The 25030-nt window shown below is 38.4% G+C and overlaps 1 protein-coding gene across 3 annotated transcripts in view; it reads right to left on the bottom strand.

Moving 5' to 3' along the window:
- The window catches only part of OSBP2 (oxysterol binding protein 2), a 184219-nt gene that overhangs the window by 38928 nt on the left and 120261 nt on the right, over positions 1–25030 (bottom strand). For 2 of the 3 annotated variants that reach the window (XM_075178585.1, XM_075178588.1), the window contains 3 exons: positions 16313–16511; positions 2337–2454; positions 1184–1250 (listed from right to left, as the gene is read on the bottom strand). In XM_075178585.1, coding sequence (XP_075034686.1) covers positions 1184–1250; positions 2337–2454; positions 16313–16511 — 384 coding nt within the window. The remainder of the gene's footprint in view (positions 1–1183; positions 1251–2336; positions 2455–16312; positions 16512–25030) is intronic. The other variant, XM_075178590.1, reaches the window with a different exon arrangement.

Genomic DNA, 25030 nt, shown 5'->3' with positions numbered 1-25030 from the left:
CTATTTTCTGGGCCCCTACCATTGCATTCCCCTCTTCATGCCCCAGTCCGATACTGGGTATAGGCTGTGCCTTTATTCTTAGATGATCCCTAGTGTGCATGGGCTGTTCTTCACACCCACTCTGTTTATGGATGACATCAAAGCTGTCATACACATACCTTAGAATATAGTATTCTAGTAGGATATACTAGTATTAGAGTTTCACGTAACTACTCTACATTCTGGGCACACTGCTCCTTCCACTATCTCACTCTCAATCTTTGTGAGTCAATTACGCCTCCATGCCAAATCACCTGCAGGCCGATTCCACTGGGTCAGGCTTGTGGATAGGTTATTGACGCTCACAAGATTTTCACACGTCTCCGTAACGAATTCATGCTCTCCTGAAGTAATCTCTGCTGCTATAAACACTCTGATGACCTCAAATACTTGGCTTTTACAACTCATAAATAACCATACAGTGCTCATTTGACAGGTTCAAAAATACAAATTAATGATTTTACACAATATTTTCAAGTAAGTTTTCTTTATTTAAATGTATTTAGTTTTACTTTAAAGAGATTGCATATTCCCACCACCCCTACACACTATAAATGACACTGACTGCTACGGACAGCAATTGGCAACAGAAGTTTCAAAGGGGCAGTGACTCAGTTGCGGATCCAGGGCGGGCGATCGGGTCTTGCTGTCGGCGGCTGCACACTATGTGCAGGTCCATTTGGCAGAGACAGGCAGGGAGAGTGTGCTGGCCGGCTGCTCTGATTGTGAGCAGCTGGACAGCACACTCTCCCTGTCTGTCTCTGCCGAACGGACCTGCACAGTGTGTAGCCGCAGGCAGCCTTAGGTGTCAAAAAGGAGGCGCGGACTAAATTGCCCCTCTACAATTACTTTCTAGATCTGCCACTGTCCAGTGTGGCATATGTATAGTTGTGTTTCATTCGACATCCAATCATAAGCTGCACCTTATGGAAACAATAAACTCTCCCCATTGGCCGTCTAACTCGACACTGCTCTCATGTTCTATCAGATATTTTCCACTTAAATACACTCTCTCAGATTTTGGTTCCTTCAATGTAGTATCACATTCCTGCTCTAGAAATTACCATACGATTTGTCTTGAAACAACAAACACACTGAGAGCTGATGATTTTTTTCCTGAAAGTGCTATGATTAAGAAACTTACATTGTCTTCTAGATGCCAGTCTTCTGAATGTCCTCCGCTAGCGCTGCTAAGATTACTGCCAGAACGCCTGCAATAAAATGGGAAAATGCATCACTGAATCTAAAATATTAAAATGTAGAATGCAAAGCTTAGGCAACCCAGGACTCTCCAGCTATTTACTAAGCCAAAAACATCATAGCCATGCCGGGAATTATATTTTATAAGTCACATGTTAAAAGATACTTGCCCACCAAGGCCATTAAGTTTACTATCCCATGGTGAATTCAGCTTCTGGTCGGCAAGTTAATTCATTAGTCAGGGGCTGCTGAAAACACAAACATCCCACTACTCAGCAATTATTATAATACCCGGAAACACTGTGCAGTATGTAAACCCATAAACCCACCTGTCATTTATTAAAACAGCTTGTAAAGTACAAGGCTGCAAGATAATGTGTTGCCTTGTCCCCAGCTATTTTATTGGATATTGATTTGGGAGCCGAGAGACCTGTTGTAGGACCGGAGCACAATCATCATCATTACCATTTATTTATATAGCGCCACTAATTCCGCAGCACTGTACAGAGCTGTTGGAGCTTACAGTCTAAATTCCCTAACACACACACACACACACAGACTAGGGTTAATTTTGATAGCAGCCAATTAACCTACTAGTATGTCTTTGGAGTGTGGGAGGAAACCAGAGCACAAGAAGGAAACCCACGCAAACACGGGGAGAACATGCAAACTCCACACAGATAAGGCCATGTTCGGGAATTGAACTCATGACCCCAGTGCTGTGAGGCAGAAGTGCTAACCACTAAGCCACTGTGCTGCCCATACTACTAAGGGAAGCAGACCCTGGTACATTATATACATTCTGTCTGTATTTCTACAAATGGCGTTAAGCTCTGGCATCCCGTGTAGTTTGTAAAGTTCCAGAACCAAATAGGGTTAAAAGAAAAGTAGTATATTGCAAATACCTATGTGCTATGTTATATATGTAGGGACATTATTAGAGATGAAGCGGTACTAAATAGTGCTGAACTATACACAGCAAGGTCGGATAAGCCACAAAGAGGGAATAAATGTCCAGAATATGACTGTTCATACATGTGTCATACTAGATATGTCTGTGTTCTGTGAAATACAAACATGACTGTTAACAATGTTACCTGTGCTGTTTTGGGTCAGTTGTTACTGTGATAAAGGCTGGTGCGTTCTCCATGGCATCAAAGTACTCTGTGTCCTCATCTTCATCACTGGCTTCCCCCTTTACAGCTGGTACATTCCCTGAAACAACAGACTCATACTGTCAATAAACACTAGTAGGGCGCACAAGCCGTTGTGTATCAGTATGTCCTTACTCCTAGCTAACTCTGTACTTAACAAGCTTAGTCACAATACCTGTGCTAGTACTAATTTCTGTGACTTGGACAGTTATGGAAACACATAGTTGGCTTCACTACTACTAACAAATAAGGCTTTACCACACCTTGTATACATCATACCATACGTTTCGTTATGTGCCCCCTGAAGAGCTCTCAGCTTATCCAAGTGCCATTTGTTCTTATAGCTTAAAATATCGGGAATCATTTCTTAATATAATTGTTTCCCACTGCTGGAACTGAACACATATTTAAAGTAAACCTGTCACCAACATACAGAGGAGGCTGACATTTTATGGGCTGAACCAACATTCACAAAAATACAGGCAATCAATTCACTAGAGTCTAGCGATGGTAAATTGTGGCGATAGGAGGTTTTCTAAGAAAATATCGACAGAGCAGCTGAGTGATACTCAGTTGCCCCATCGTACTGGCACTGACCACTTTACCAGTCATAATCTTACCACGTCACCAGCCAGTGCTCGATGCATCTGTGTATGCATGACCCAGCCGCCCAGTTACAAAAAAATAATAATGTTGGTATTACTATCAGAAAAAAAATGTTTTATTTAAATACAGCATTTTTTCTATGAATGTGACCTGCTCTCGCCATCTTGAGGTGATAGCGAGATTATGGCGGTACATATACGGTCATAACCCTTGCTAAATAGGTTTCTTGATTCTTTGAGACGATAGCAGGGGGCTGAAATTTCTTTTTAAAAAAAAACAAACTCTTTCCATGCCTCTCCTATTAAGATTCTATTATTACAAAGTCTAAAGTTTGTCCCCCTCTTCCGGTGACAAATGCCTCTTATTGACCATATATTAAAAAGGTCCTGCCTAAAAAACAGAACAATATACTTTACATAGTCATAGTGGCAGCACGGTGGCATAGTGTTTAGCACTTCTGCCTTACAGCACTGGGGTATAGGAAATAAACATTTACTTTTAGCAAGGCGCTTACTTTCAGTGCACTTGCTTAAACTACAATAATTCTGTTTTCAGAGTGCAAGCCAAAAGTACAAACACCCTTCATTAATCTTACTAGTATGCTTAAGAATCAAGAACAATTTACAGATTCTTGAGTAAAATATCTGCTTCACATTCATCAAACAAATATGCTCTACAGAGGTGAAGAAGAGAGGTTTCTTATTAAATGTGGAGCACACAGACACAGTATGTTGTCCCTATGGGAGCAGTAATAGTCTTCCATCTACAATATGTACTTTATTGGCTCCCACAATTATTTAGTATTGCAATCTGTCTTCATGTCTTGACCACATTTGACATGGACTAAAAATGCTCTATTTTTAAATATATCACATCCTGCTCAAGGCCAACACAAAAATAATGTATGTAGTGTTAACTACATGTTTAGTACCTAAAAGTTATCATACATCATAAAACAACAATAATAATAATCTGCAATCTACATGTAAAACACCAGGCTCCCCCTGAGGGTAAGGGACTCACTATATTTCACTTGAACTATATGGTCTCTACAGAATAACTTTCCATGTACATCATTGGTACCCTTTATGCCATAAATATGTTATATTTATTCCCAATAAAAAATATAAACTGCTGCAGGTAATATCAACAGTTGTAAAATAGATTGTGATATCAAACAGTCCATGTAGACCAGTGGTGGGCATCAGGGGGACTACGGCTTGCCGGCAGCCTGGCAACCTTTCACCTGTGGCCTCCAGCTCGAAGTCCACACTCTTCGGGATATTAAATTCCATGCGAGGTTGCGGCTGAACATCGCCTTGATATTCAGCTGGGCCTATTCAAGCCATTACGGTAAGGAATCTCTGCTCATTTTTCTGCACACATCTATGGGGTGCAAGAAAAAATAAGCATAGATTCCTGTAAAATCTTTGAAGCTGTTTCTCCATGGACGTTCTGGAGACACCTCACGCCAAATTGAATCTCCCCCTCTATGTCATAAAGCAGAGAATGAAAGGGAGCAGCTGGCCTCCACATCACGTGAGCTTCTCTGCACAACACAGGGAGGTCAGGCAGTAACATAGAGGAGAAGGGACTGCAGTGTATTGCGCACCATATGGCCTCCCACACTCCTCTGCAGGCTCTGGACTAACAGGCAAGTATTTTTTTAGGCTGTAATTAGGTTCTATATACTTAATTGATTTGGTATAATGGAACAGTAGTTAGTAGCTAACCATGCACAAGAAAAACACATCCTTCCACAAATATCTGTTTTGCTAAAGGACCTGATACATATTACACTAAACATTCACCCAAGTCATCTACAGACATTCTAACCCCTCCACGTGGAATTTCTATCTGACAGATTAAATATCTGCACATGCCCCAGACATGACATCATCATTATTTTAGTCCTGTCACAATATAGGTCTCTGTACTATTCCTACTAATGCACTATAGAGTGACAATTTTACATGCAAAGCATTTCGGGGTTAAATTCTACATTAGTTTTTCAGTTATCTGTGAAAAAGAACTTGTCTACAATCAATGTGCATCAGACACATGCTACTGTTTCCGTCTCATCCCCCTTTCAATGTTCATATACTTCCCTATATTGCAGAACTCATGTATTACCTTCTTTATAGGCGCATTGAGTAAATTCATTTTACTTAAATATAGGTAACAAAGGTTGAAATGCTGTGATAAAATCATATCAGTCACCAGGCTGCTATCTTTGTACATGATGCATACAAATGGACGGATACTTACAATTCAGTGTAGATTTCTAGTTTTTATTGAGGTCTTAGATTAAAAGGGTCTCCTAGCCATCATTATAATTTGATTCAAGCTATTCGATTATAATGGATAAACAGACAACTGTTTTATAATTGTTTTAACAAGCATAAGATTCTGTATTTCAATAAACAGAGACACAACAACTCACCCATTATCAGTTGACAAACTCAAAATCTCAGCGTCACTGTTACAAATATCAATTGTGCCACCAGATAATCCAGGAAGAATTAAAAATCACGTCAGCAGTAAAATGCAGACCCACAAAAGTTCATGTCAGCCACCCAGTAAACAGCAACTTTGCAAAGTGGTTTAGGATGGAGAAGGCGAGAGGTTCAATTTTAGTTCTGGTTTGGGAGTTTAAAAATAATATCAGCAGCTATTCCTGCACAGAGTGTACATGCAAAAATAGTTAGGCATTTTGGATCTGCGTGACTGCCACTATATGAACCTGAATGATTACAACATGAGGAGTAGCATTTTCCATTTACAAGAAAGTGTGCATAGCTACTTCAACATTTATGAATGCATTTCCCAGTATAATTTGAGGAATACGCTATGTGAAAGCCCAAAGGCAGACAATATATGGGACCACCTCCCTCCAGTATTTCTGGAAAAGTTTCCCAAAACAGGTGTTTATTTCGAATAGAACTAAACTTCTAAGGAATTGACGGGGGTCCTTGTGGACCAAAAATAAATTTTACAAATGAAATCAAATTGATAATAGCCCCCTCTTCCACTATCTGGCAGAGATACTGCACTGAAAGCACTATAGGATCATTTTTGCATTTTGTCAAGGTCCCGTCAAATTAAACACAGACCTTTTTGCTCTATATTTGTAATTGGGCTCTCCAATACAGCCTGCTATGGGTTCTGCTGAAGCACAGTTTTTCTAATGATCACATGTTTATTGCCAAACTTACTTTATACTCATTAAAGTACTGCTAAATCTTTGTATACTGTCCCGGATGTCACATGCTAGATAATATTGATTGTTTTTTAACACAGTGCTTTAATGATAATAATAATAATAAAAAAAAAAAGACTTCCCAGAAATGTTCTCGCTGGTCATATTGTGAATAGTAGGAGAAATAATCAGCTGTTATAATGCTGTCCCACTGAAGTTGTGAGAGATGATATTGTACAAAAAAACAGATCTCTGAAATGACCGATTGGAGATAAGAGAAAGCTGTGATAAGTGGAGCAGTGGGCCAAGTTATGGATCACTGTCAGGAATGTAATAGTGAGGGAAGTGTCACTATCCGTATGCATAGTGTATTTGCAACATCAGTAAATTTGCTGCCCCTATTTCATTCGCCAATTGCCTGAAATTTCTGCAGCTGGACCAGACTAACTTGCTGCGTCAGAACCCATACACTTGTTACATAAACACCAAGGTGGTGTAGACAGAGAAGAAGAGTGATACACACCAGTAGTGGTAGGACAAGATTTATTTTAAATATTCTGATAAATTGTTGTATGTGGAATTACTTGCATATCCTATATCTACGGTCATAAATCTGGTTATAATACAACTTTAAAAGAATGGGAAAAAAAATCAAAACTTGCCGACTTTGTATTTTAGTCCTAAAGGAGATCCAGGAGGAAGGGATGTGGTGGGAGCGTGGATCGCTTCATTTTGGCTCTGCGACAAAATCGTCATTTTGTCGAGGGGGTGGGGCCAAAATGCCATGAGGCTTGTCGGGGGTAGGATGCAGGAGAATTGCCTGCTCTCCCGAGAGTCTGGGAGACCTACTGTCGTGAACATAAGAGAACTTGGTTATTTATAAGGTTTAACCCATTGCATAATTGTGGTGAAAAAGACCTAAATCATAACTGCAGTGTAAATATGGTATATCAAATTAATCCATTAATAAACTGAGCTACTAAAGTTTAAAATGTGAAGTCAGGGAGTCTGTTGTGTGTGTATTCTGTGGCTCTGCACATCCCAGTGTTAAAAGATAGTAGTGTCACCTGTGGCAGCTCCAAAAGGCCTCTCTGGTGAGCTATAGCCTGGATTGGGATGGAGTTTTGACACCTGAATAGACTTCTAGGAACCATTCAGCATGGTGTCTGGCTCAAGGAGACCATGTGCTGACTGGCTGTATTTTATATAAACAAAAAGAATTCAGTTTTCAAATATACTACTTAAAATAACTAAAAGTAGTGATCAACTACAATAGCATTGTGAAGGGCAGCTCATATGTCAAATTAAGAATTCTGCCGCACAGAGAAGTTGAGGAAATGAGTATAAGCTCAACTAATATCCTATACAAAGGCCTGTTTGGTATCAATAGATGGGTAAATTCATAGGGGATGCATTGTACTTTTTGTATATTAAATCTAAAAATGTAATAAATGTCGTTATTGCTCTAAATGAATCCACTACCTGTTTAGAAGAGACAGATTGATTTAGAAACCAGTGTGTGAAGGATTAACTGTTTAACTATCAGAGCACAGAGTGGGCGCAATGGGGTGATTAAGTCATAGGTTTGCTACGGGCCTCATACGCAGCTAGTGGCAGTTGCTGAGAGGTGTGAAGCGTGCGTCTGTGTTGGGAAAGGGACCAGCAAAATATGTAGCCTAACAGAGAGATGAGTGTGAGGTTTAGGCCGGAATCCTGTGTGTTCCCTTACAGTAAGCTTCCAAGTCACGAGTGCGCAGAGGGCGGTTTGTAGCAGATAAAGGGGTTCAGGGGCGGTTTCTTGACAAAATAGAAGTGATATATTGTAGTACTGTTGGAATATATGATAAGATATTAGCTAGAGAGGGCTTATTCCTTGACACCTACCCAGAATTCGGGAGTTTCCCGAACATTCCGGGAGAGTAGGCAAATATGGAATAAATTATATTTTTGATGTTGATGGTGCTTTATTTCATACTTCCAAGCTGTCTTTTGAGCATCTATTTACAATAATTTGAAGAAAACTAAGATTTTCTATGGCTGCTTATCATGAGAGTAAATCTTGTATTGCCCAATTCACCAATGTAATGTTGCAGGGGCATACTCAGCTCTCCGTCGATACTGGCTGGCAGTGGTAAGAGGAGACCGTTTTGCCAGATCACACATACGTAGTGAAACTGGAAGCCCTGACTTCCAGTTTCACTTTCAACAATACAAAAAAAAAAAAAAAAGATGATTAAAAAAATGTTTAAAAAAATAAATAAAAAAAAATAGGAAAAAAATGAATAATAATGCGGCCATTTAGCACTGAAAAACACACTTAAATAAAAGCATTTTTTCCTATATTTCCATCTATCACCATATCCTGCATGCATCACCGCAATTCTTCTTAAAATGGTCTACCCATACTTTACATGGTCAAGCATGATCAAGCATTCAATGGGAAAAACCTGGCAAAAGTCATAACTGGTAAATTGGGAGAAGCCCTATCTCAGAACAGACCACAACTAATGATTCTCTGCATTTGTACAATGTTTTACACAATAGTGTGGGCAGCATGGTGCCTTAGCGGTTAGCACTTCTTCACAGCACTGGGGTCATGAGTTTGATTCCCGACCATGGCCTTATCTGTGTGGAGTTTGTATGTTCTCCCCCTGTTTGCGTGGGTTTCCTCCCACACTCCAAAAAACCTACTGATAGGTTAATTGGCTGCTATTAAATTGCCCTTAGATGATGATTAAAAGCCATGTAGTACCTTTTTGTACAACAGCCAGTGAACCTAAAGTCCATACAACTTTAATGTATGTGAATAAAGTTTCCATACCCTGACAAGAGTCAGAATAGTATTTAACTTTATTACCTTGTCTGTTGTTGCTGGGAAAAAGCTGGGCTTACTATGCCACCATTCCTTTTCGCTATGCCAATTGCACCCTCTCACCGCAGTAGGAGGGGCTTACAAATCCTGCCACCGCTGGACTCCTTACCGGCATCCAGGACTGGGTTCCTTCTGAGTAACTGAAGCGGCGAGTGTACCTGGTTAATGGTGTACCTGGGCTGGTACTCCTGTCCTCTTCCTATGGATCAGGGTTGCTATGGATGGATCCCCCCTGGCCTATCACACTGGCCAGAGCTGCTGGGTAGCAGCAGAGCGGTGGTAGTGGATGCTGGGTCCAAACCTCAGAAACAGCCAGGAATGGATTAGATTTCGGGTCTAATCTGTAGGCTACAGGGATAGAGAAGTTTCCAAGCAGGTCTTTGAAGCAAGTGATGTTTAGTTGCTCACCCTGGTTAAAGGTACCGGGCAGTAGGTCAGATGGAACATGAAAAACAACTTTCAATAGAAGACAGTGCTTTTTATACAGATTTGGACACAGCCTTACAGGCTATTTTTAGAACCAGGATGCAATTTGTTTACCCAAACATGGATTTACATGCAATGCAAAGCTAACAATATTTACACTTCTCTGTTATGTGCTAAAACTTGATGCTTGCATTATCTGAGATGCAGTCACGCCAGACAGCGGCCCCCTGCTGGGTATACAGGCTAAACAGGTGTTTGTAACTTCTCATAAAGATTTAACATTTCCTGCTACCAGCAACAGACTTCCTCTAGCAATGTTACAAACCCAAACAATGACACTTGCATACAAAACAAACACAATAAGTGCATTTCAAATTACATTGGTGCCTGCACCTCTGATTGAAATACATTTCTACAATAAATTATTTCTACATGATCCAGCCACAAATAAGCTATTTATAAGTGATCAGTCAACTACCTTACTGCAAGTAATTATCATCAACTGTTGAAGGCTCAGATTGGTTGAACGTAATGTGCTTCAATCTTACAGGACCACTACTGACTCCTATAAAAAGCTACTAATAACACATACAAATATATATATATATATATATATATATATATATATATATATATATATATATATTCTGCAAAATTAACACAAAGGGGGCGCTGCATAGTGCAATAAAAACAATATTTTAATAGGCAGCTTAAAAGATTTCACAATTAATGTACGTAGCAGAAGATGATAAAATCAACACATCCAACAGGAAGCACACCAAAAATACTTCCTGCGGCTGCTAGGCAAGCCAACATACCATACAAAAAGAGATTCTGCAGAGCTTGAGTTGTGTTAGGCCACGCCCCTTATGAGTGAACTACTGTAGCCTATTGCTTTGCGCTTGAGCTGTTGATGCTCCTAGACATTTCCACTTCACAATAACAGCACTTGCATTTGACCAGGGCAGACATTTAACAAACTATTTAATGGAGCAGTTGATCAACAATTATTTTTATCCCAGAAGAGTTCGTTCTAGGTGGCCCCAATCCATAAATCTACACACAGGTCCTAGGGGCTACTAGTGACACAGAACAGAGTGTTATCGGGACCTCTGATAGCAATTAAGCTTCTTCTTTTTTTTTTTAAGGAACGCAAACCTGTTCCAAAATGATAAAAGCAAAAGGTGGAAAACAAGTAGGGGCAGCTAGTAGCGCCAAGAGGAAAATCAAAATGAGGTCAAGAAGAATAAGTTATAGTCATCCCCACCCTGATCTAGAACACTGAGTAATACAAAAGGTTCTCTCTATTGTTCCAAGAACGAACTTCTCAACTTTTGACTTGAAAGTGGAAGCACACATAATAGGTAGAACCTTAAGGGTAAAATACCACTTTGGCAATAAAGACGATTCGGACCCTACCTCTCCTATTGATTCTTTCTGCCTTAAGAGCACTTTACTCATCAAGCTTGAATGCATCCCATAAAATACCACAGTTTTAGGCTATATCACAATATATGTCTTCTGAGGAGCCCACAGCATTATAAACCCTTTCCAAATACAAAAAATTGTTATACAACCTGCTGATAAAGAAGGCTCTATCACATACTTGCCAACTCTCCCAGAATGTCCGGGAGACTCACGCATTTTGGGCGAGTCTCACAGACTCCTGGGAGAGTATGGCAATCTCCGTAATCCAAAATTTGGTCCAAAATGCTGCGATTCTCCGGGAATCACAGCATTTGCCCCCACCCCCAGTGTAAAATGACGCGTTTGCGTCATTACATCACCGGGGCGGGTCCAAATTAACGCAATTTTGGCGCCCCGCCCCCCTAACCCCCGCCAGGCTCCCGGAAGCCAACTTCAGAAAGTTGGTAAGTATGCTCTATCATGAAACAGGACTACAAACAGTATCCATCCCAAATTTTTGCAACAACTAGCAGACGATAATAATTATACAAGACTCGATCAAGATCCCAATTATATTATTCAGATTATTTTGGAAGTACTTACTGACAAAATCAGCCAGTGTATGTTATATGATCATAGATAATATACCAACACCTACCACAGAAGGAGACCTAGCCAAGATACACGTACAAAGCAAACCATGCTTGATATTCAATCTATAAACCCTAGTTGCTAAAGGATTAAATAAGTTAATTTCACTTATTTCTTTACCTTTTTTTGCCGTTTTCCTTTGAGGTCTGAACATGATCATTATTATTTTTGATTGTAAATACATATGGAATCTTCAAGATTGTACTGACATTTAAATGAGGTTGGACTGATGTTGTAGCAACAGCATGTGCACATGTTGGCTACCTTTATAATGTTTGTTGCGTGCCATACATTATATCATTGATGATACTATAATTATTTTAATGTAGAATATAAATGATAACACTGGTCAACACGTTTTATTGCCAGTCATAATAGAGTGATTTTGGGTTAACTTTGTAGTGCTGATTGAAAATATGACATTGGCTCTAATTTTGTAGATAAAAACGCAAAAAATGCAAAGGGCAGGCAGAGCCTACTTACAAATTGCACTGAACTGGTTTCAAATCATAAAAAAGTAAACACATGAAGATAAACATAGCTTATTCGGGTAATTACAATTGATGTATAGTAAAATACCGTTTGTACGATTTTCTTTTATGTGGACAATCACATTGGAGGCTTCAGCAACAGTCTGCCATCATGTGTCTGTCCCATGTGCCTTTATATCTTGATGAAACCTCTTACCTTGTTCCTCACTAAAATCACCAACATTATGCAGAAATCTGTGTAAATGACTATGGATAATTCTACCTTTATGCTCATATTAGTACCCAATTTTTTTTTACATTTTTTTGAGCATGTTTTGCAGCAGTTCTTCATAATTGTCTGCTTTGTGGTTACCCAAGAAGTTCTTGACATAACTGCACCAGGCAGAAGCTTTAACACCATTCATAAATTTTGTGAATATGAGTCCTTGATAAGTTTATGAATTTGATGGCCATCAAAGAATCCAGCTTTTAGTTTTTCCATACTTAGTCCAGGGTACGATCTACAAATGTATTTGAAGCAATCGCCATCTTTGTCCAAGGTTTCAACAAATTGTTACCTTAGTCCCAGCTTGATATGGAATGGTGGGAGAATGATTTTTCTCTGTTCACCAATGGCTCATTATTGATGCTCGCTGCACTTACAGTCATGTTTTCTCACTACAACCACTCCATATACAAATTTATTTACACTATTTGTACACAAATATATTACACAGATGAGAAACAAGAAAAACACAAAAGACAACGCGAGCCGCTCAATTGCCAACTGTCTGCTGGTTGGGTGACCGATCACTCATCTACGGAGGAGAATATTCTAGAATAATCTCGGAGTATTTACCTAGAATATTTGCATGTCCCACCTTCTAGAATGTTCTGGTAGATTCCCATATGCACGTTTTGTGGCTACGTTCCCTATTAATTGAGGGAAATCCATTATCTCAAGAATTAGAGCCAATTCGAAAAAAAAAAACATTTTTAAATTCAGCAACCACAAAATACCATAAATTCCTTCATATATCTTTAGGGGGTGGGGTACTATAGTGCAAATAAGAAAACGACGACTACACTTACCCCTACATGGTCATCGCAAACCTGTCATTCCCAACAGACTGCTAATTCAGACTGTTTGAAAAAGTGACCTCCAACAATTGCGACCCATCAACATCGGCAAAACAGATGGACGTCACTTTCAAGGAGGCGCCGGCTGTATAATGTTGTATAATGTTTTTTTACAAAGGCTTCTACATTGTACAGCTGGCGCCTCCTTGCATTGCCCCCTTAAAAGCAGGAATAATAGTGTCGACGGTTCGCAATTATTGGAGGTCACTTTTTCAAAACCGAGGGGGTTAGCGGTATGTCGGGAATGACAGCATCGCGATGACCATGTCAAAGGTAAGTGTTGACGGCGGTTTCTCAATCGATGTAGTGACTACTACCGTCCTTAGCAACGTACAAAAGAAAATTTGTTTGGCCGTTTAATATACCCCCCTATTTCAAAGGATATTATAGGATTCATAACTTGCATGTGAACACCTTGAAATCTTGTAATATCCTTATATTTTACAGTACATTATCCAATATATAATATTTGGTCAGCAGCACTCTTCTAGCTCAAGATAACAAAATCCTCCTGGAGTGACAGCGGAGTCCATGTTTAAAGTGGCACTTATATAATTAACAAGTTCCCTAAACATCGCCCTCCCCAGTAACTTATTTATTTTAGAGTCCCTTCTCCTATAATGGATGACTTCCAATCCCCTGCATTTACCATCGTTGGTGGAGGGTAACATCACCTGCTCTATCCTGCTCATACTACTCCATATATGAGGGAAGAATGCTGTGCGTGCAGCGAGCAGGTGATGTTATCATGCTACTCGTGCACACAGAATGTTTCCTTACGGGGCTTAGCGTGCGGAGTAAGAGCACACAGATCTCCTCCTTCACTGGAGCAAACAAGTAACTGCTGGTGGAGAAAGTAAGGAACAGTACAGCAAAAGGGGAACTAAAGCAATCTCTGACTCATAGAATTATTATTTAATTTGTGTATGGTTTGGGGAACTAATAAATTGTCAAAACAGGTGATCATATGACTTATGTGTCACTTTAAGAAATATAATGCCCCTTATAATACAAATAAAGATTGTCATACCTCCAGCAAGTGTTATAAATGATTATAATTAGTAGTACCTGAATGCAATAAAAACTATAAACCTATAGAACTGAAATCCGGTCTTCACCTATAGCAGCCCTATTTCCCACAGTTATATATGCTCACATATACTCAGTTTCCCCCAGGTGTTAGTACAATAGTATAGGTTTATATTTATAAACTAGTGCATACAAGGAGTATACTGAAGATTAGTACCCTGAATTGAAAAGGGTCCCCAAACCTCTGACACCACTAGCTGACAGCAATCATATACTTAGCTTGCTGTCTGTAATTAATAATACTATCATTTACAAGGAGTTTGGGGAGCCAGACATAATCTAATAACTTGTCCCTCTGTACAATTATTCAAGTGCCTAATCTGCATGTTGTTGCAAAACGCGTTATCTGGAGTTGCTATTCTTTGTTATAGAACAAAACACAGAAATGTGGAAAGTAATATATATTGGAACTGTGTCATGTTTTTTTCTTTTATTGTAGTGTTATTTCTAAAATGTTAATAAAAAATATCTGATTTAAAAAGAAAGTGCCCCCAATAGTAAAAAACAGACAATTAATACAGCCAGTGTACCTAAATACCCCAGCTTATGAAGTACACCAAGACTTGAGTCCGATAGGTAGGATTTGATTTTTAACCAAGGAATCCTTCAAATTGCGACTGCAGTTATATGAAAAAATAGGAGGTAAAGAAAGCTCATTGCCTAATATTGGATCAGTCCTGATAATACACCAACAACCAGCCAATACAAGAACCTGATCAGTGCACTCCTCAAGTGTCTGAGTATTAATTGTGTCCAACATTGATACTCCTGCTTCAGGACTATACTAGGAAGTATAGTATATATTCGTGTTTCTTCAACTCCTATGTCCAGTCTCAGCAAAACTAGTAGCACATCCATACCCGTATTTCCATTTGCAGTGTTTTTGGCAGGATCCTCATACCAGCTAAGTACACTGTGAACCAACTACACTGAGCTGTGACTTGGGGCCTCACTGAGCAAAGTTTATATCCCTCTTGCGGGGATCGTTGAAGTCTGGTGGTGGTCTTGGACTATCTGGTTGTGCCAATACCACCTGCTAGTTCTTGTCACCTGTGTGTGTGCACTCTGCTACACTAGCTGTCCACCTCTGCTTTACAGGGTTATTGCGATATACTCTTTTGTATCCATTTTTTACTGCCTCAACCTGTGCCAAGACATCCGTGTACCTTATTGCACACCACGTGCTGTTCATAGAGTGCTAACACATCTGTGTACCTCAATACACGGTGTGTGCTGTTCAACCACTGCCAACAGCTCTATAAACCTTATCGCACACTACGCGCTGTTCAACCAGTGCCAACACCTTTGTGTAACTTAGGACATGGTATGCGCTGCCAAGGCAGTGCCTACTAACTGTGTGTACTCCTTTGCACATCACCGAACCCCCACACTTTATGTACTCATGCACCAATCACAGTTATAAAAGTATATTTACTGTGTGTGGGTTTGTTCACTACATTTTTTTTTAAACAAATTTTTAATGTTAACCAAGGCTCAACATGCTCTTTCATAAGTAGATAAAGCGATGAAGAACAATTGGCATGGTGATGTTGGTGATTAGAACAACTGGCATTCTCTACCTGTACTTACTCCAAGGAAACGTGCTGTGTATCACTGAGATTATAGCTATTAAGCGAAGTACCCACGGGCATTGTATCAGCATTTTTTAATGTTGGTTAATATGCAAGTGAACACACACAACAAACACACATACCTTTGAAACACATCTGTTATTAGCATTTGGAGCTTGCTACTCAAATATGTTTACCTGTGGTAAATGCATTAAACAGAAGATGCGTTCTGTGAAATGGGGCGCAAACAGAACACTACTGAAACGCTAGAGAACACTGGTAACAGCGGTAGTGTGTATGGTGAAACGTGAAATAGTGGTTACATGTGTCCTATTTGTGTTAAAAACACATGTAATAAACACGTAAGGGACGACTAAACCCTATTCCTGGCTTCACATACAATAACCATCACACAGATTAACAATCATATATTGGAAAACAGGAATCTCCAGAACACAAGCCTGGTCTAATTCATCTGGACAATTTACCTTTAGCAGTGTTGGGAACTCCTGTAGTGCTAGAGGACAGGCCTGGTGTTCCTCGGCAGGCTCGTTCCAAGCTATTGTGTTGTTTTGCTAGTTGCTCAATGGTCTCTTCCAAGCGGACTCTTTGCTCGCGCTCATACTGCAAAGCACGGTGCCATTTACGACTGTGGGTTTCTGCTAACTGCAAGAAGTCGCGGCATGCCTTAATAAACAAACAAAGAAGTAATACGTTTGTCAGAAGAAGGACTGCGACTGCTAGTTGTCCAAATGTCTATGTAATAACCTATCATATTATTTAATGTAATATATCAAAGAATGCACTCCCTACAGTAAATTATAAGGCAACTGAAAGCCACCAAGGAGTTCAGCGACCATATGGTAAAGACAAAAATGGCTAGTGTCTAATATCTGCAATACTTTACAATAGAGAATGCATTATTCCTTATAATACCCAAATTTGGATAATAAAATTTTTTTACACATACAGGAACATCACCTGTGTATTAGAATATAAACTTTTAAAAAAGCATAACAAAAACACTACAAGGTAGATACTGATGTAAGTTTTCTGCAGCATAATTCATGAAGAACATTTTGAAACTGATATATTACGCGGCCCCATAAGTTTAATGTGTCCTTTGCTTAAAAAAAAAAGTTGTATCCCCACATAGACAATTTTTCTTTTTAAGCAGCAAGTTTTCATTTTTCTTTTTTTTTTTAACATGATTCTGTCATTTAGATGTCCTCCTATAACTCAGCCATCCCTTTGGTGACAATATTCTGTGACTACCATTCTAAGGCACAGTCTCCCAGCTGGAACGGATTTGTGTTTCAGCACACAGGCTCTTTCCCGAGAAGAGGATCACCTTATCTCAGAGCCCTCTCTCCATGTACAGGAGGGTAGAGGAAGTGGAGTGGGGGACTGTGCTGTGAACGAGCAAGCTGAGAAGAGGCACGTTCAAAAACATCTCTGGTAGCTACATAATTTGTCACGGGACTGTGGTTGACATGGTAATCACAGCTGTAAATAATAACAGCTTAATGAAAAAAGGCAAGAAAAAAAGAATATCCACATGTGACTTCCTACAAAACTTTTTATGTTAAAAAAACAAACAACATAATATTTTCATCTATTTTCAGCTTTAAGAACATAAGCACTGGCCAGACAGATTAGGGAAGTGCAAGAGAAGCCTCTTACATTTGGCTGAACGCATATCTGTGTGTTAAAGGATTATTGACAAAGTACTGCCCCAATGTGATAAAATGTGATTACAAATAGGTCCTGGGACTCTCGTACAATATTGGTTAGCTTTAGCTATTTATAATCAGTGAACTGCAAATGAAGAATATCTTCACAGGAAGATTTTACAATTGGATGATGTCAGTTTACATTGGACAAAGTGATTACAGACACAATGGGCCTGTAGAACACAAAGCACAGATGAACTTGGATACAAAAGAAGATTAGAAGGCCTCCACAGAAAAGCACTTTAATAACCATATGCTGATTTCCAGCTGAAATAAACCTGAAAGAGGAATAAGTGCCTACATTATAAAGGGATTTCCCTAGGAGCAGGTAGGTCAGACATCCTGTGAAAGTCAAAATAATTTGAGCCTGTAAATGAGAATCTCTATCAATGCCCCAGATCCCTTTTCAGGATAATGAATGTGATGATGTTGCAGCAACAATGTAATACCATGTTACAAAGCCTCGACACCAACATCATCATATTATCGACTGTGACCATGTTTTCATGTTATTGAAAATAGGTCAAACAAAAAAAAAATACTATTGTTCATTGTATAAAAGTGTTCATGTATGACTCCACAAGGCTAATTTAGTTCAGTTTTATTCAACCAATATAACATTATAACAATATTTGACACTAACACAGAAGAACATAGAATTATTAATTAGTATTAAATGTGGTTCAACACAATTACTTGATGTAAATTAAGTCAAACATTAAATATAATTGAAAACAATTCTGTTTTTCATAAACCTTTAATTACTTAATATTACAATTTTTATTTATTTTTTCCACTATCCAGTATTTATAAAGTATCCAAATTTTATGTAAATAATATAGAGAACAAGAAAATGAAATGTGACACTGGGCAAGGAGTAAAGCCAACAATGAACTAGCAAATCCAGAATGTTTGGGGGTTGAGTCAGCTAAGATAACCAGGAATGAGATGTATCTGGAAAGAAGAGGTCCTGGGGTTAATTACCAGAAAAGGATGATGGTAACCTGGGTAAGCAGGATCCGGCTTGGAGACAATCCAAAGGCAGGCAGAGCTGCCATCACAGGGGCCCTGCTGCTTGCTCATTAATCATAGAGGAGACCACTGGGAGCAGTCAGTACCATCTATTTTACCGCTCATACGCTCTCATTTGCTGTAGCAGTCAGGAGATTGGGGGCCACCATACACGTATCACATATAATTTTCTTGATACCACACAAAATAAATCTATCTCAAATAAAGCTAAGTAGCAGAAGGTGGCTTACTATAACTTTAGTTTCTCGATTGTATGTCCTTAAAATGTTGATAACTATCTATATGTTTTTTGATGTTTTTATTTTCCCTATTTGAGCCTTTACATTTTGTAATCCCGGTACTTGGATAATATGTTTGTCACGCACTGTTGTACTTTATACTCATCTGCTGTTATAAATAAAAAGTTTTTTTAAAAAAATGTTGATAACTGCATAATGTTACAGATCAATTGTAGATATACTGCAGCTTACAATGAAAAATTTACAACAAACAATTTCCATTTTATCTACTTTTATACATACATATTATATATATATATATATATATATATATATATATATATATATATATATATATATATATATATATATATATATATATATATATATATATATATATATATACACACACACACACACACAAACACAAGTTAACCCGTGCATAATACTCATGCATTCTAGTCAAATCAAGCTACTTAAGGTGTTAAAAAGGTTCTTGTCAGGCATTTGGGCCTAGCCCAGGACTCCTCAGGGGAAGAGCGTTACTTCCCGACGCAAGCGTCCTTTTTTAACGTGGTTTTGTCCACATGTCACCACCTCATCATTCTTCTCCATCACCTCATCCTTCATCTTCATCGCCACATCCTTCATCAAGCTACTTAAGGTGTTAAAAACTCCCCACTGTCACCCCCGGCAACCACCAACCACTCCCAACTGTCACTTCTCCTTCAAGAAATATATAGGTCAGTGTATAACTCTGCCCAGCAGGTGGCGCTGCAGCTTGTTTTCTTTTTTTTCACACACGCCACTAGGCATTTATATAGTAGATACACATTATATATATATATATATATATATATATATATATATATATATATATATATATATATATATATACACACACACATACATAAAGAACAGTTGCAAACATCTGTACCTATATGAAAAGTTTGCAATAAAGAAATTAAATCCTATAATAATTACCGATCTTTGTCTCACTCTAGGGATTAGTTACCAACAACACATTTACATATCTCCCAAGTGACCCGATTTAGGCTAAGTGAAGCACAGCAAGCAGTCAGAACTAATCCAAGCTGGACAATTAAAGCAACAGACACAGTGATGTAGAGCAAATTTTGCACCTAAACAAAATGTTAATAAATCGCCTGAACCTTCAAAAACTTAATGAAGGCAAAATAATTTACTGCATTAACCGACAAATGGGCTTTTATAGAAAGACACATTGCTTTTCTCACTTATACTGTCAAGCAAATATGGGTTAATAAAGGATGTTTATTCTAACTAATCCCACCCTCTTCCTCTACATTACAAATTTGGCCTACATTTAGTAAATAAATTAATAAAATAAAAATGCCAGCGTGCCCCCTCAGCCAGCCCCAATGCTTTTCTGCCTAGGCTAATTTCTATTAAAGCAGAGAGACCATGAGCATGGGGTCCATGGCCAACGGTGTGCCTATATAATAATAAAAATGACTTTTTTTTGTTTTTTTTAATCCATCCACCCTAAATTTGACCATCAGTAAACAGTCGCAAATGGGAGACCCTGGGGTTTAAAACATGGTGATGTTGATGATGATGGTCCAAGTTGTGGTCAATGCAGTTGTATTATGAACACTAATCCCAGATCAAAGCTATATTACAAAACAGAATCCTTGAGAGATTTAGATTACAGAAATTGCATCTATAATCTACCTCTAAATTATAGAACTTAAACTAATAGGAAATTGAGGATTTACACAAGAGATGGTATTTACTCCTTCTTGAAGATTATAGATACTAATGGTCAGTAAATTTACAGACAGTGACTAAAAGCGAAAACACATATCACCCATCAGTAAAAAAAAACAACAACTTAGCAAAAGTCAAACCCTCTCCTGACAATCTACAATAATACCATACTTGCCAACTTTGGCAAGGAGTGCTCCGGGAGACCTGGGGGATATGAGCGTGTTGAGGGAGTCCGTGGTCTGTGACCATCTCACAGAGACTTTTCATTTACTTGCATAATCTGTTTATTTATACACTCTTATGTGCAACTGAGGTACGTCTGAGTATATTGTACTGCATACCATTCGCCATTAGTAATGGCTTGCTACACTCATTAGCAACAAATATTGCCCTGTCTGAAGCTTTACAGTGTTTATATATATTGTGTTAATTGTCGTTCATACGGCTTACCACTTGCCTCTATTTACGGCTTGTTTGTTCAAGAGCAATAAATATTGCTTCATCCTATTATTTGTATATATCAGTGTCTCTCTGTATACCTGTACAGTTATTAACTGTTTCTGTGCGCCAAGGGGCGATTGCTTTATTTATCCTTCAGTGTTGAGGGAGGGACCCGGTGGATTGTGTCCTTTGGCCCCACCCCCTAAACATCAATCACATTTTCTGACCAATTACAGCAGAGACAGGGCCACGATGATGCGCTATTCACATCCTAAGCCCCGCCCCTGCCAGTTTACTATTGAGGTAATCAGGAACCGGGAGGTTGCCCCGCTCTCCTGGGAATCCGGAAGGACTCCCAGAAAATCGTGGGAGACTAGGCAACTATGAATAATACACACAAGTGAGTTCCTCAGTTCCCTAAATTAATGTGGTATCTAGGCAAAAAAAGTGCAATGTCAAGTAATGTCAAACAAGTGGAGAGATTGCAAAAGAAAGAAGCAAGTATTTCTAATCTACTGACTTGAATAGGAATAATGCAACCAAAAACCAGTCTATAAAATGCATAATTCAAAAGTTACTTGTGAAACTATATACATTTTTGGTGACTGGTGAGGTGCAGTACCTTTTCTTAGCCAACAGGAGCGCTGTGTTCCACTACTGCTGACAAGCAAAGAGCATCAGAAATAGAAGCAACAGAACATTAGTCCTTAAAGATCTCGCAAACTGTGAGACCTAACAGATCTGGGCACTAGAATAGAAAGCAATATTGCAGTATCACACATTCATGTGTTGTATTATAAATAGCTTTGCCCACGGAGAGTAGTATGTTACAGCTATCATTTGACTTACATGGCAGAAAGAAATCAGATTCTATATTTGAACACAGAAATAGAAAAACTTCCTCACAGCAATATAGATAATAATAAGTGATGCAATTTGTAAACATGAGCTCCATGTGGGATTCAGATTTCCTTGCCTCAAAGCATTCATATCCGAATGAACAAATGAAAAATGACAAAACCTTAGTACTGTGTAAAGACGTTCTGTCTCTGGCTCAGTATAAGGAAAGAAAAAATTGAGATTGGTTCTATAAAGCCTAGCAATGCAATTCAAGAAGCTAAATCAGATTGTTTTCCTACCATTATAGACATCATAGAGGTTACAGTGATTTCAAAGAAAAAAATCTATCAGATGTATGAGGATTGTTTTTGCGGGAACTGTATTAATATTCAGTAAAACATAAATGCAGAGTGAAACTGCGTAGAAAAGTATGTTCCTCTGCAGGTTGGTATTTATCAAGAGGGTGGGAGCTGCCAAACGTATTTGGTTCAATAAGGTAAAAAAAATATATATCACAATCAGATTTTATATACAGACACAGTTCATGTGAAGGTGCAACCACTTCAGGTTTCAACTTTGCTTGGTGGGAAAATATGTAGATGTTGTACCCAGTTATAGAGGTGGATGGCAGGTTTACACCTAAACAAGTAGGTTTAATGCAGGCCTGTCCAACCTGCGGCCCTTCAGATGTTGTGAAACTACAAATCCCAGCATGCCCTTCCAGCCATCAACTGGTTGTCTACCAACAAAGCATGCTGGGGCTTGTAGTTTCACAACACCTGGAGGGCCGCAGGTTGGACAGGCCTGGTTTAATGTAATCTCCACCCCTCTGTGGATCTCCACGGTCAAATTCTTGGTTCAATATAGTTGTGAATTAGTGATCCAACTAGAATTAATCAGTGAGAAGTAATAAATTGGAGCATAAATAGGAGAATAAGTAAATAAGAATCTGGGTGAATAAGAAGCCAATATCAGCCTTATTGCACACTGCATATATGTAATAAAACATAACTGTATGTTAGTATTTACGGCATATTGCATACATGGAATTGATACATTTTTTATTCAAGCTGCTATTTACAGTCTGCTAAGTGTTATATCACTACCATGACAACCACAGTAACATTACATAATGAAGCAAACAGAGCGGCTTTAAAAAAGTTTATAGCATGAGGAGTTTTCTGATCGGCCGGCTCAGGAAACACTTTTTTTTTTTTTTTGCATTCGCAGCCATATACATCTTTAACATAATTTTGCAAAGGGAACACTGAATTATAGAAGGCCCGCTTGAAAAAAAATAACAAAAAACAGGCTGTTTTAAAAAAATCTAAATCTATGTGGAATTGCGCCCTAAAGAGAGTCAACTTAACACTGTACACTGAAGCAGGAGAACAAATTGAATAAAGTGTAAAATGATAACTATGTATTTACCATGTGTATACATGTCTCATATGTGCTGGTCCAAGACATATGTAGGTACAGGGGAAAAACACTGCAGAAACATACAGTATTATACAAGGAGCTGACATGTTGAAGAGACATGGAGTCTTTATTTGGTGATCATACTTGCCAACATTTTGGATCTCCCCTCTGGGAGATTGAAGTGCAGAGTGCACGTGGGGCATTGCACTGAACTGAACCCCCTTCTGCTCACTTTTAGAAATTCGGGAATCTCCCAGACATTCCAGGATAGTAGACAACTATGTATAAGATACATATAGATAGTATGGCCAGATACATATGTATAAGATAGATATGGATAGTACGGCTAGATACATATGTATAAGATAGATATGGATAGTATGGCCAGATACATATGTATAAGATAGATATGGATAGTATGGCTAGATACATATGTATAAGATAGATATGGATAGTATGGCTAGATACATATGTATAAGATAGATATGGATAGTATGGCTAGATACATATGTATAAGATAGATATGGATAGTATGGCCAGATACATATGTATAAGATAGATATGGATAGTATGGCTAGATACATATGTATAAGATAGATATGGATAGTATGGCTAGATACATATGTATAAGATAGATATGGATAGTATGGCTAGATACATATGTATAAGATAGATATGGATAGTATGGCTAGATACATATGTATAAGATAGATTCGGATAGTATAGCCAGATACATATGTATAAGATAGATATGGATAGTATGGCTAGATACATATGTATAAGATAGATATGGATAGTATGGCTAGATACATATGTATAAGATAGATATGGATAGTATTGTCAGATACATATGTATAAGATAGATATGGATAGTATGTCTAGATACATATGTATAAGATAGATATGGATAGTATGGTCAGATACAAAAGTATAAGATACATATGGATAGTATGGCTAGATACATATGTATAAGATAGATATGGATAGTATGGCTAGATACATATGTATAAGATAGATTCGGATAGTATGGTCAGATACAAAAGTATAAGATACATATGGATAGTATGGCTAGATACATATGTATAAGATAGATTCGGATAGTATGGTCAGATACAAAAGTATAAGATACATATGGATAGTATGGCTAGATACATATGTATAAGATAGATATGGATAGTATGGCTAGATACAAAAGTATAAGATAGATATGGATAGTATGGCTAGATACATATGTATAAGATAGATATGGATAGCATGGCTAGATACATATGTATAAGATAGATATGGATAGTATGTCTAGATACATATGTATAAGATATGGATAGTATGGCTAGATACATATGGATGGTATGGATATATCATAATGGCAGTACAGTATTATAACATATTTAAATCATACTTGCTTTATTTTACGAGCTACAGAAGTCAAGTGTAAAAAGAAGAGACGAGCGCCATTCGCATTATCAAGTGGGTAGGGTGTATGACGACACAATGTTCACCACAGCAGCACGTTCCCGCCCACCATTCCAGAAGCTTAGCCTGCTCACTGAGGTGTATGGGACTCCCCTGGACAATCTGTGAGAGCAGGCAACTGTCATGTAAATATGAAACCTATACACCTACCAGTATGTCTTTGAATGGTAGGAGCAGGAGGAAACCCAGACAAATATAGGGAGAACATACAAACTCCTAAAGAGTTGTTAGAAACGTCCTATATACTGCATAACAACGTTTCCGTATCAAAAAACTGCATTTAAAAGATGAACATTTT

This window comes from Mixophyes fleayi, chromosome 1 (genome assembly GCF_038048845.1).
Source record: "Mixophyes fleayi isolate aMixFle1 chromosome 1, aMixFle1.hap1, whole genome shotgun sequence".
Lineage (NCBI taxonomy): Eukaryota > Metazoa > Chordata > Amphibia > Anura > Limnodynastidae > Mixophyes > Mixophyes fleayi.
This window is presented reverse-complemented; position numbering and strand designations above follow the sequence as displayed.